This window comes from Callospermophilus lateralis, chromosome 17, assembly GCF_048772815.1.
Source record: "Callospermophilus lateralis isolate mCalLat2 chromosome 17, mCalLat2.hap1, whole genome shotgun sequence".
NCBI classification, from domain to species: Eukaryota; Metazoa; Chordata; class Mammalia; order Rodentia; family Sciuridae; genus Callospermophilus; species Callospermophilus lateralis.
Genome location: NC_135321.1, coordinates 66451214 through 66464647, shown reverse-complemented (window position 1 = coordinate 66464647; position 13434 = coordinate 66451214). Strand labels below are relative to the sequence as shown.

General features: G+C 43.0%; 1 protein-coding gene across 1 annotated transcript in view; it reads left to right on the top strand.

Moving 5' to 3' along the window:
• The first annotated feature begins 5991 nt into the window (after nucleotides 1–5991).
• The window catches only part of Piezo2 (piezo type mechanosensitive ion channel component 2), a 272462-nt gene continuing 265019 nt past the window's right edge, over nucleotides 5992–13434 (top strand). The window contains exons 1-2 of the mRNA XM_077105628.1: nucleotides 5992–6082; nucleotides 6121–6216. Coding sequence (XP_076961743.1) covers nucleotides 5992–6082; nucleotides 6121–6216 — 187 coding nt within the window. The remainder of the gene's footprint in view (nucleotides 6083–6120; nucleotides 6217–13434) is intronic.

Below are 13434 nucleotides of genomic sequence, written 5' to 3'. Positions count from 1 at the left end.
ATGAGAAATGGGGAGAGGTGTAAAGTGCCCAGCTGGGCATGCCTCTGAAGATCCGTCCTCCAGTCGGGTAGGGTATGCGTGGCAGGATCACAGGCCAGGAGCTGACCTGATTCAAAGTCTCCATGATATTCTCCCCCAGACCAAATCCTGGCTGGGAGGACCCTGAGCTGGAGCGCTGTCCCTGTATATCCCAGTGGTTTTTGCAAGGCCCTAACAATAGCATTTGGAAGTCTCTTCCTTCTCTTTCCAGCTCTCTAGCCTCTCCCTTTCCACTGGCAGCTGCTGATGACTGTCTCAAACCCGCCCCCGACCCATTGTCCTCTGCGTTTCAGTAGGGATTTTAATCTCCCTGGTTTAATTCAGAACTTAATTGTGGCCTGTCTTCAATTCATTTATTTTAGTTTTACCTTCATGTTTGGATTTTAGTAAGTTTAATTTTATTTTTAATTGACAAGTACAATTACATAAGCTTGTCACACAAACATGCTGTTTCAAAATATGTAAACATTATGGAATTGCTCAGTTGAATTAATAATACTTGCATTATCTCCCGATCTCTTTGGGGGTGAGGACAAATTCTACTCTCTTAGCAATTTTCAAAACACATAGTTGGTACATATTGTCACTGTGTTGTAAAGCAGAACTTTTAGGTGCATTCTTCCTGACTGAGCTTTGTATTCTTTGGCCAACATCTCATCCTCTGCCTCCCTAGTCCCTGGGATCCAGTGTTCTGCCCTTTACTTCTATAAGTTCAAAAAGTTCAGTAATTTGAGCATATAGAAGTAAGGGGAAGTGGGAATGTGCACTGTTAATCTTTCTGTGCCTGGATTAGTTCACTTCACATGATGTTCTCCAAAGTCACCCACATTGTCCCAAATGACACAGTTCCCCTCACTTTGAATGCTGAACCATGTGCCACTGTATGCACAGACTCCATTGCTGAATCTGTTCTTCTCTTGGTGGACACCTAGGCTGATTCCCTGCCTTGACCACAGTGGATGCTGCTTGTTGAGCTTGAGAGCGCTTGTGTCTCTTGGACATACTGGTTTGCTTCATTTCAGTGTACGCCTGGTACTGGAATTGCTGAATCATAGTCGTGTCTTTTTTTAAAAATATTTTTTATACCTTTATTTTGTTTATTTATTTTTAATGTGGTGCTGGGGATCGAACCCAGTGCCTCCCGCGTGCTAGGCAAGCGCTTTACCGCTGAGCCACAACCCCAGCCCATAGTCATGTCTTTTTAGCTTCATGTGGAACCTCCACGCACCGTAGTGGCTATACTCATTCGCATTTGCACCAACAGGGTACAAAGATTTTCTTTTTTTCCTATGTACTCCCCAACATTTATCGTCTTTTTTCTTGTTTGTAATAGCCATTTAATACACATAAAGGGATATTTTGGTTTCAGTTTGCATGTCTCTGATGATTAGCAAAGTTGGCATTTTTTTCATGAATGTTGGACATTTATTTATTTATTTTCTTGAGAGAAATTTCTATTCGGGTACTTTACCAATTTTTAATTTTTTTTTCTAACTATTGAGTGTTTCGAGTTCCTTTTACATTTTGGATAGTAGTCACTCACAGATGTACAGTTCGCAAAGACGAAGGTTGTGTAGACTATCTCCTCACTCACCCTTCCTGTATCTTGTCATTTCACCCTGTTGATTTCTTCCTTTCGGTGCAGAAGCGTTTTGGCTTGACCTAATTCCACTTGTTTGTTTTTGCCCTGATTGCCTGTGCTTTTAGGGTCGTCTCCATGATATTCTCCCCCAGGCCAATGCTGTGGAGCTTGAGCCTGCCATCTTCTGGTGGCTTCCCCACTTAGGCTGGCTTTAGTGCAGAGCCCTCCCTTATCTATGAGGAGATGTCTCCAGAACCCAGTGGAGGTTGGGACCCAGGGGTGGTGTCGTACCTGTGGAGAAGTCGCAGGACACCCAGTGTGTGGCCATCAGTCTGACAGCAGGTGGCTGCTGGGCCAAGGAGCTGGTGGCATATGCAACAAGGGGATTCATGTCCCGAGTGGGCGGTACTGGGTGACGTGAGACTTTATCCTGCTGTGGAGAGTGATGTCACCTCAACACTTAGGGATCATCTCTGGAATTCCCCGTTGTATATTTTCAGTTTGTGTTTGACCATGGGTAAGTGAAACTGCAGGAGAAGGTGGGCCCCTGGAGGGGCTGTGAGACAGGGTTTGGTTTTGTTCTTTGATGTATGGATATCCAGTTTTCCCAGCCTAACTTACTGAAGAGATGGTCTTTTCTCCAGTTTGTGTTCTTGGCACCTTTATCTGAAATCAAGTATGTGGAATTTATTTCTGGGCTCTATTCTGTCCCTTTGGTGGGGAATGTGTACCATACTGCTCTGATGCTGTAGTTTGTGGCATGTCTTGAAGTCTGAGAATATGATTTCTTCAATTTCATTCTTTGTCAAGATCACTTTGGTTATTTGGGCTTTTTCGTGGTTTCATATAAATATTAGGATTATTTCTATTTCTTTAAAAAAATGTCATTGGGATTTTGATAGGGATTGCATTGAATCTGCAGATCACCTTCAGTAGTATGTACAACTTAACAGTATTGAATCTTCAAATCCATGAACATGGTATATCATTCCATTTTCATGACTTCATCAACTTCTTTTACCAATATTTCTTTAGTATTCAGTATGCATGTTTTGTACCCCCTTGATTCAATTTATTACTAAGTATTTTTGTAGATATCATGAATAAGATTATTTTATGGATTTCATTTTAAATAGTTTATCATTTTATAGAAATATTTCTATTTTTTTGTAAGTTCATTGATATGCTGAACCTGAATTGTTAAGATTAATTTTAGAGGTTTTTTTGGTTTTGGTGGAATCTTGGGTTTTCTGTATATATAAGAACATATATCTGCATCAGAAACAGTTTACTGCTTCCTTTCCAACGTACATGTCTTTCATCTCCTTCTCTCTAATTGCTCTAACTAGGACTTCCATATTCTGTTTAATAGAAATGGCAAGCAATCCTACTTGTCTTGTCCTTGGTTTAGAGAAGAGGCTTCCAACTTTTCATGGATGAATGTGCTGTTAGCTGTGGGTTTGTCAAGCCTTTCTTGTCTTGAGGTTCAATCCTTCTATTCCTAATTTTATCATGAAAGGATGTTGCATTTTGTCAAATAATTTTCTGCATCTTTGAGAAAATCATATGGTTTTGTCCTTCATTCTGCTGATCTGGTGCATCACATTTATGAATTTGTGTGTGTTAATCCATCCTGGCATCCTTTGGGTAAAGCCTACTTGTTTTTGTGAATTATTATTTTTTTATGTAGTGTTGAATTCATTTTCCTTGCACTGTCAATCACTTCCTCACCTAAGTTCATAAGCTACATTAGCCTGTAATTTAACAATTATTTTCCTTTGGTTTCCTTTTCTGACATTGCTATCAAGGTAATGGCAGCCTCAAAAAAATGAGTTTTGAAGTATTTTTTCATCTTCAGTTTTTTAGGAGCTTTTGAAAAGGATTGGTATTAGTTCTTTTTAAATGTTTGGTAAACAAATTATGCTATGTGCATGTATGAATATACTGCAATGCATACTGCTTACATATATTTATAGTGTACTAATTAAAATCATTATAAGTACAATAATAGAAGGGAGATCAGTAGAGTAACTGGATTGGGGGAGGGAGGAGGAGAAGGAAAGGGAAGGAAGGTACTGGGAATGGGATTGATCAAACTGCGTTATGTGCACACACAAATATGGTACCATGATTGCCCCTGTTGTGTGTAATTATAATGCACTCAAAAAAAGCTTTTATTAGAATCAAAGAGCAAAGTCGTCAGGTCCTGGAATTTTCTTTGATGGGAGACATTTACTACTCATTCAGTCTCCTTATTCATTTTTTATCTGTTCATGTTTTTATTTCTTCATTATTCCATCTTGGTAGGTTACATGTGTCCAGGAATTTTTCATCTCTTCTAGATTGACCAATTTTTTTTGGCATGTAACTGTTTATAGTAGCCTTGTGGTTCCTTGTATTTCTGGGGTATTGGTGATAACATCTCTTTCATTTCTGTTTATCTTTTGAGTCTTCTCTCTGGTTTTCTTAGTCAAAGATTTTTCAATTTTAGTTATTTTCTCAAAAAACCGTTAGTTTCATTGATTTTTTTTCATGTTTTTCTAGTTTCTATTTCATGTGTTTCTGCTGTCATCCTAATAAATTCCTTTCTTCTACTACCTTTGGATGTAATTTGTTCTTCCATTTTAGTTCCTTGAGGGGTAGAATCGTATTATTTGAGAATTTTTCTGTGTAGGTACTTACCAGTATCAACTTCTCTCCTAGGATTGCTCTTGCTGCGTCTCAAAGTTTTGGTATGTTTTTGTCCATTTTCATTTGTCTCAATATAACTTTTAAGTATCCCTTGGAATCTCTTTTTTTGACTCATTGGTTGATTTGGAGCATGTTTTTTTTTTTTAAATTTCCATGTATTTGTGAAATTTTCAAAAATTGCTCTTATTATTGATTTCTAGTTTCCATGGGAGTGTGCTCAGTAAAGATATTTGATGTGAATCTCCACATTCTTCAATTTTTAAAAACTTCTTTAGCAGCATCACCTATGTTCTGACCTGAAGAACCTTTCACGTGCAGTTGAGGGAATGTTGGAGGGAATGTTCTGTATGTGTGTCCTGGGTTCATTTAGTCTAAAATTTATTTGAAGTCTGATGTTCACGTCGACTCTGTCTGAATGGTATGTCCATTGCTGAAAGTAGGGTTCTCAATCCCTTTCTATTCAGTAGTCCATCTCTTCCAGGGGGACTAACCTCAGGGGCCCTCTATCCGGAGTCACATCACTAGCCCTTTCTACTTTTTGAGACAGGGTCTCAGTAAGTTGCCGAGGCTGGCCTCAAACTTGCACTCAACCCTGTAGTCCATCTTTTCCTTCATGTCTGTAATTCTTCCTTCCTACACTTAGTGCTCTGGGGTTGAGTGTGTATATGCATTTACCACGGTTCTATGCCCTTGGTGAGTCGACCCTTCGGCACTGTGTAGTCCTGTGTTTGGTCCCCTGTGCAGCTTTTGTCTTTAAGTCTGTTTTGTCTGGTCTAAGTGTAGCTACTCTGTTCTCTTTTCATTTCAAATTGCTTGGGATATCTTTTTCTACCGTTCACTCTCACTTCCTGTGTCTTCTTAAATGTGGAGAAAATCTTTCGTAGGCAACACCTAGTGGGTTTGTTTTTCCATCCCCTTGTCCTCTCTGCGTCTTTGGAGTGGAGAACATAGTGCATTTGCATCGGAGGTGGTTGTCCCTAGCTGAGGACTCCCTGCTGCCGTTCTGTCGCCTCTCTCCAGTTGCTTGGTCCTTCTTTGGTTCCTTTCTTCCTCTTCATTTTCATTTGATGATTTTTCTCCAGTTGCATGTTTTAATTTTCTTTTCTTTTTTTTTGGGGGGGGGTGGGGGGTGGCCGGGCAGGAGTTGAAATCAGGGGCACTTAATCACTAAGCCACATCCCCAGCTCTATTTTGTAATTTCTTTAGAGATGAGGTCTCACAGAGTTGCTTAGTGCCTCACTGTTGCTGAGGTTGGCTTTGAACTCCCAATCCTCCTGCCTCTGCCTCATGAGCCTCTGGGATTACAGTCGTGCGCCACTACTACCCACCCTACTTTGTAAATTTCTATTCTTTGTGAATCAACTATGGGTTTTTGTTTAATGGTCATGATTAGGTGAACATAAAACACAGTTGTAACAGGCTTTCTGAAGCTGATAATAATGTCAATTGCATATGAAAGTCTACATGTTCTGTTTTTATGCCAGATGCACATCTTTTCATATTATGTACATCTTAACAAATTATTGTAGGATTATTATTTTTAATAGTGTCTCTTTAAACTTTTATGCTTTCAGGTTAGATTAAAAGACCTGGGACCATGTATTTTAATTCTGTTTTACATCACATTTGACATAGTGATGAACATGGAATAAATACTCATTTATTGCAATGGGATTAACATGTCCACACAGGAAGTGGTATTGTTCCCTCCAGTGGCAGCTGATGCCGTCACTACACTGTCGTGCACACTGGCTTCTGTTGACCTGCTTGGTAACGACGTTCTCCCTCTTCTCTCTTCCCAACTGCAGCGTGTGCATTCCGATACAACGGGCTGTCGTTTGTCTACCTGATCTACCTCTTGCTCATTCCTCTGTTTTCGGAACCAACAAAAGCAACAATGCAAGGTAAGAGACACTGTGTTATTCTGGACCACAGTTATGGGGCCCCAGTGCATTTGCTGGGCTTGCTGGGTTTGTCTTTATTCCCTTGGGAAGCTGCCACCTGTGCAGCAAGGTGGTCCGCCAGGGAGTGGGGTTCAGCCTTGTGACGGCTGCACCGGGCACCGCTGGGTGCACACTGTGATATGTGCTTGTGCTACCTGCACAGATAAGTTCCCTACTGGGTCCTCATTGGTAGGTTTGGCAGTGCTTCTGGAATGTTTTGGTTAGTTAAAGTATTGTCAATAAAACAAGGCAGATGGCTGGCCGACATTGGCTTGTGTATTTGCATATTGCTGGGAGAACGTAGTAACCGGAAGAGACACAGCAATGTCTGACTTTGCTGAGCCATTCTGTGGGAGAACTGAGTAAGAAGCCTGGTTACACTTGTACCTTGATCATGCATCTGTTGAGATTTCTTAAATCTGTCTTGACGACATACAGCAAGGGCCATCTGAGTTGGGTCTGATGTCTAAGCACGTTCCAGCAAAGCTTTAGCATTCTTCTCATTGCTCCACAAGAATCAGGCACAGAACAGGAACTGCATTTTCTGGTCTCTAATTAGTAAACACAGTCTGGTTTATAATTTATTTAATTGAAGGGCTTCCACAAGTATAAAAATGAAATCACATTTAATTGATCTGATTAGTTGTTTTTTAACACATCACCGTTGTAAGAAATAAGGGCCGTACCAAACTCCATGGGCAAGCAGGATGGCTGCATGTGGACACAAAGGAAGGAAAGCTGGCTCTGCCCAACCTACAGAGTGGCATGGAGAAGCCACGGGCGATCCCCTTAGTGATGGGGGCTCAGGAGATGAGTGCAGCCCACGGTGCACCCAAAACAGCAAATACCTTCCCATTCTCCTGGTTCATCAGTAAATTTATGAAGCATATTATAAGCATTCGTCCTGGTGGTTAGAACTACAGATACCATGGTATTGTCCTATCTCCAGGAACTTAAAAAATAACTCTTTCATGTTATTTAACTACTTAATATGCAAAGTTCAGACAAGCTGGAGAAACGTGTTTTTGCAAATCTTTATCAAACCATAGATACACTGTCTGTGGGACCCCACACACCACAGCCTCATTTCTAAATTGTCTAACACAAACAGAATGGATTCTAACCTCAAGGACAAGGTTTGAACACACAAGCAGCTCCTGCTTCATGGCTCAGAGCTCATTTCTCAAAGCAAGATTTCATGACACTCAAATGATACAGAGCTTTGAAAATAAGGACTTGAAGGTGTTGAATTAAACTGTCACTTTTTAATCAAGATATCCTTCTACTGTTCTATCTGAGCTCAGGCAACTGGGATTTCCCCTCCATATGTAGGGGATAGCCCCCGAGTCTTCCTTTCCCCAAAGCAACAGCCCTGAAGGAGCAGCAGTGGCAGAAGTGCCATCTGTTTTAGTCCAGGGGCACTAATGACTATCAGGAAGGCTGTAGGGGCAACATACCCAAGAAGAGCAAAACACCATGTAAGGAAATATCCTGCCTTAATGAAGTGTGCCAAGGTCTGTTGCAAGGTAAAGCACAGGTAGGCATGCAGCTATGAGTCAGTGCTCACGTGGCAGCAGGGGAGGGGACACTGGAGATGGCAGCCACCAGTGCCTCTCCAGTTAGGGCTTGGAAGCAGCCTCCTGTGGCTTGTTTCCTCCTCCCTCCACTCCAGCTCCAGGAGGCAGGACGGTGCCTCCCTGTGACCTCCCGATGTGCTTCCGACTCTAGCAAGGGATGTCGCCTGGTTATTCTCAACATGCAGGACTCACGGTCTGTCCATCTACACTCTGTGCTTTGAGGCACGGGCGAGACATTGCTGGCAGAGCGGGTCCTCCCTGGAGTCGACCTGAGCAAGTGACTAGGAGCTGGTGGAAGCCGGGCGGCTTTTCAGGGAGACCCAGGTCCGGCTGTCCTCAGCCTCGGCCTCGTCTCACTCCGTCTCACACAGGTCGATGGGCACGTACGTTGGCAGGTGGAAAGGGCTGTCCACAAGCCCTGAGTCCCTGCTCCCCGACAGCCTGCGCTGGAATCAGCAGGTGAACTTGAACTGGCTCAGGAGCAGAATCACCTTGGCTGGCGCTGCACTAAGGCAGGCCCTCTGCGCTGGCAGCCAGGTGTGTGGTGCGCAGGAGCGCTGCTGCTTCTCCACCTCTCACCGTCCGTTTGGTCAAATGCACTTTTTTCTTGTGCGACTATTTTCCCCCCTAAGTATATCCATAGAGGTGCCCAGCATGCGGGGAATGTTACTGTCATCACTCACAGGGTGATGCAGTCCTCGGGGTACTACCAACGGGAAAATTCTACTCTCCCCACCACTGTGGTTTGAGTCGTATTTCTTTTTGCCTATATTTGTTTATTTTATAATAAGGCATCTCCAACCAGTAAATCCACGTTTACAACAGTATCAACACTCAAGTGCAAGTTAATGCCATTTAGCACACTTGTGAATGACACTTGGAGGGAGGGAGCTGAAAAATACATCTACCTTTGACTTAAAATTTTCCACCAAAACAAAATGAAAATGTTTCAAGTTCACCCTAACCCTCATCAGGAATGAGTTGGCTTTTTTCAAAAATTTTTTTTATTCCAATTTGTTATAAATTGCAGTGAAATGCATTACAATTAATATTACGCATATAGAGAACGATTTTTCATATCTCTGGTTGTATACAAAGTATATTCACACTATTCATGTTTTCATAAATGTACTTTGTATAATGATGTCCATCTCATTTCACTATTATTTCTAACCCCATACCCCCTCCCTTCCCCTCCCACCCCTTTGCCCTATCTAGAGTTCGTCTAATCCTCCCATGCTCCCCCTCCCTACCTCACTATGAATAAGCCTCCTTATATCATTTGGCATTTGGTTTTTTGGGATTGGCTAACTTCACTTAGCATTATCTTCTCCAACTCCATCCATGTACCTGCAAATGCCATGATTTTATTCTCTTTTATTGCTGAGTAATATTCCATTGTGTAATATATAGCACAGTTTCTTTATCCATTCATCTACTGAAGGGCTTCTAGGTTGGTTCCACAGTTTAGCTATTGTGAATTGTGCTGCTATAAACATTGATGTGGCTGTGTCCCTTTTTATGCTGTTTTTAGGTCTTTGGGGCATAGACCGAGGAGAGGGATAGCTGGGTCAAATGGTGGTTCCATTCCCAGTTTTCCAAGGAATCTCCACACTGCTTTCCATATTGGCTGCAGCAATTTGCAGTCCCACCAGCAATGTATGAGTGTGCCTTTTTCTCCCACATCCTCGCCAACACTTATTGTTGTTTGTCTTCATAATAGCTACCATTCTGACTGGAGTGAGGTGAAATCTTAGAGTAGTTTTGATTTGCATTTCTCTAATGATGAAACATTTTTTCATATATTTCATATATTTCATATATATTTCATATATATATATATATATATATTTCATATATATATATTTCATATATTTCATATATATTTCATATATTTGTTAATTGATTGTATGTCATCTTCTGAGAAATGTCTGTTCATGTCCTTGGCCCATTTATTGATTGGGGTTTTTTGGTGTTTAGCTTTTTGAGTTCTTTATATACCCTAGAGATTAATGCTCTATCTAATGTGTGAGGGGTAAAAATTTGCTCCCAAGATGTAGGCTCTCTATTCACCTCAATTGTTTCTTTTGCTGAGAAGAAACTTTTAAGTTTGAATACAACCAATTTATTGGTTCTTGATTTTAATTCTTGTGCTATAGGAGTCTTATTAAGGAAGTTGGGGCCTAATTTGACATGATGAAGATTTGGGCCTACTTTTTCTTCTATGAGACACAGGGTCTCTGGTTTAATTCCTAGGTCCTTGATCTACTTTGAGATTGAGTTTTGTACAAGGTGAGAGATAGGGGTTTAATTTCATTTTGTTGTATATGGATTTCCAGTTTTCCCAGCACCATTTGTTGAAGAGGCTATCTTTTCTCCAATGTATGTTTTTGGTGCCTTTGTCTAATATAAGATAATTATAATTTTGTGGGTTAGTCTCTGTGTCCTCTGTTCTGTACCATTGGTCTACCAGTCTATTTCGGTGCCAATACCATGCTGTTTTTGTTACTATTGCTCTGTAGTATAGTTTAAAATTTGGTATAGTGATGCCACCTGCTTCACTCTTCTTGCTAAGGATTGCTTCAGCTATTCTGGGTCTCTTGTTTTTCCAGATGAATTTCATGACTGCTTTTTCTATTTCTATAAGGAATGCCATTGGGATTTTGTTTGGAATTGCATTAAATCTGTATAGTGCTTTTGACAATATTAATTCTACCTATCCAAGAGCAAGGTGGATCTTTCCATCTTCTAAGATCTTCATTGATTTCTTTCTTTAGGGTTCTGTAGTTTTCATTGTAGTGGTTTTTCACCTCTTTCGTTAAGCTGATTCCCAGGTATTTTATTTATTTATTTATTTTGAGGCTATTGTAAATGGGGTAGTTTTCCTCGTTTCCCTTGCAGAGGATTTGTCACTGATGTACAGAAATGCCTTTGATTTATGGGTGTTGATTTCATATCCTTCTACTTTGCTGAATTCATGATGTTAGTGTCATCCGCAGGATGAGAACATCTGAGTAGTAATGGTGCTTCCCCATCCTGTGACTAAACTGATTGGAATAAGACCTTGTCCTGCTGAAGGAGGGGGGTGACAGCAGGTAGTCATGCTAAACTCTACAGGTTTTGTTTTACACAATTATGGTGGGGCTGTGGTGTAGCTCATTGGAAAGCACTTGACTGGCAGCACGAGGCCCCAATTAGACCCTTAACACCAGGAAAAAAAAAAGTTAGGGTAAAAAAAAAAAATTGTTTGGAGCCTCAACAAGCCTCATAGAATTTATTTAGGGAGGGCTGAGATGTGCGCAGAGAACTCTAGTATTTTAGTCAGCGTTTACACTGCTGTGACCAAAAGACCTGCCGAGAACAATTAGAACATGACAAGTTTATTTGGGAGCTCCCAGTTTCAGAGGTCTCAGTCCATAGACAATCCCTTGGGTCTGAGGCAGAACATCACCGTGGAAGTGTGAGGAGGAAAGCATTCTGGGAATGTGTCACCAGGAAGCCAGAGAGAGAGAGAGAGAGAGAGAGAGAGCTCTGCTCACCAAGGACAAAATATATACCAAAGCCACGCTCCAGGGGCCCTCCTCCTCCAGCCACACCCTCCTGCCTACAGTTCCCACCCAGCTAGTCCCCATGAGGGGGTTAATGCATTGAGTAGGTTAAGACTCCTGTGGTTCCAGTGCCTCTTGGGAACCCTCTTGGAAAGCCAGGTTGGAATTTAATTGCCAGCATGAAGTATTGAGAGGTGACCGGCAGATGAGGGGCCACCCCATAAATGGACTCAGGCCATTTGTGAAAAAGGGAGAGCTGGGACCAGTTTTCATCTCGGCTCCTGAGTGCCCTCCGCCATGTGGTGATGCCCACAGCACCAAGGCCCTGGCCAGACCCCAGCCCATGGCCTCTCAGCCTACAGAAGTGTAAGAAATAAAGCTCTGTTCCTTAAACGTGAGCAGGCATCCCAGGAGAGCAGCCCCATGGACTCAGACTGCAGCCTTGCAGCTCCCTCTGCCTGGAATATTCTCCCCCAGATTTGAATGGAGGGCCTCTTCTCATGGTTCAGACTCTTCTCCAGGGTCGCCTCCACAGAGACGGCTGCCCTTCCCTTTCTAACTGAACTTGTCCCATCCTCTCCCACTTCCACGTTTCTTGCTGTGAACCAGTCGTGTTTTCCTCAAAACCTGGACAGACCTGGAACTATTGGAGCCACCAGTCCACAACAGGTGCTGGACCTAAAGGCGCTGGCCACACAGCTGTCCTCCTTTGCCCCTTGGTTAGTCCTGTCCACCTTCCCCAAGGGGCTGACTCTTCCCTGGGTGAAAATCTAAGCAGCCCTCAGAGCTTGTCCGCTGACCCTTGGAGGGTCACATGTCCTTGGATTCTCCAGTGCCCCGTCTGCCTCAGATCAGATGGTGCACGGATGGAAACCAGGACGTTTCTTTAAAACTGAAGCTTCTCTCCATTGTGTGCCCTTGTCTGGGAATCTGGAAAGGGCACAGGGCCCCTGGGGATCCTCTCTGCATAGCTCCTGCCCCTGCCCTGACTGGGCTGTGCCTCCCTGGATGTGGCAGGTGGCAGGTGGCAGTAGGGAGTCCTGGTTGGATCTTACTCTCTTTGCCTTCCTTGGCCCAGAGCTGAACACCTCTCCCATGGTTCCTTGTGGGAACAGGGATTTGAAGCCAGCTCTGTAGGGCGGGTTCTCTCTCTCTCTCTCTCTCTCTCTCTCTCTCCCTATCGTACACACACACAGCATGAGGAGTGAGCACCTTTCACCTGCCATCAGTGCTACAGTTTTAAATATATCCCCTTAAAGTTCACGTGTTGCAAATATGACCCCCAATACATATATTGATGGCACTTGGAGGTGGGGCCCAGGGAGGAGGTAATTGGAACTAGATGAGGTCATGAGGTGGAGCCCCACTAGTGGCTTCTTGAGGACAGGGACAGAGATCTGAAGTGGCCCGCTAGCTCTGACTTGCCATGCGATGCTGTCCACCATGTCCTCTTGCTAGAGGCCCTTCCAGATGCTGAGCAGATGTGGCGCATGCTCTTGGACTTCCAAGTATTCAGAACTGTGAGGCAAATAAACTTTTGTGATTTTTTTAATTTATTTTTTTATTTTTTTTCGTAAATTATCTGGTTTCAGGTATTTTGTTATAGCAACAAAAAGTGGTCTTGGATGGTCAGAGTGCCTGTTCTCCTCTCAGCAAGCCCTCCCCTCTGCAGCCAGGTCCCCACAGCCCACCTTGCTTCTCAACCTTGGCTTCTCAGCATCATTTACCTATTGGCATGCCCACAGGGGCATTCCCTGACAACTTGAGGGTGGGATTCTTCCCTCCATACCAGTTCTCCTTGCTTCTGCAGCATGGATTCTCTCATAGCCACTGGATGGGGAGCCACAGGTTGAAAATTACATCCTTTGCCTTGGTGTTCACTGGAGGAGGGGATGCTGGGCATAAAGGCTTAAGCCCTCAGCCTCTTAGGGACTCGCCTGAAATGGAGCCAGAGCTTCAATTTAATATGTTCATCTGGTGTCCTTCCGTCTACCGTGAGGCTCAAGATGGCAAGTGATCGCCGCTCTGTTTACTCTGGGATTTCCAGGTCCTAG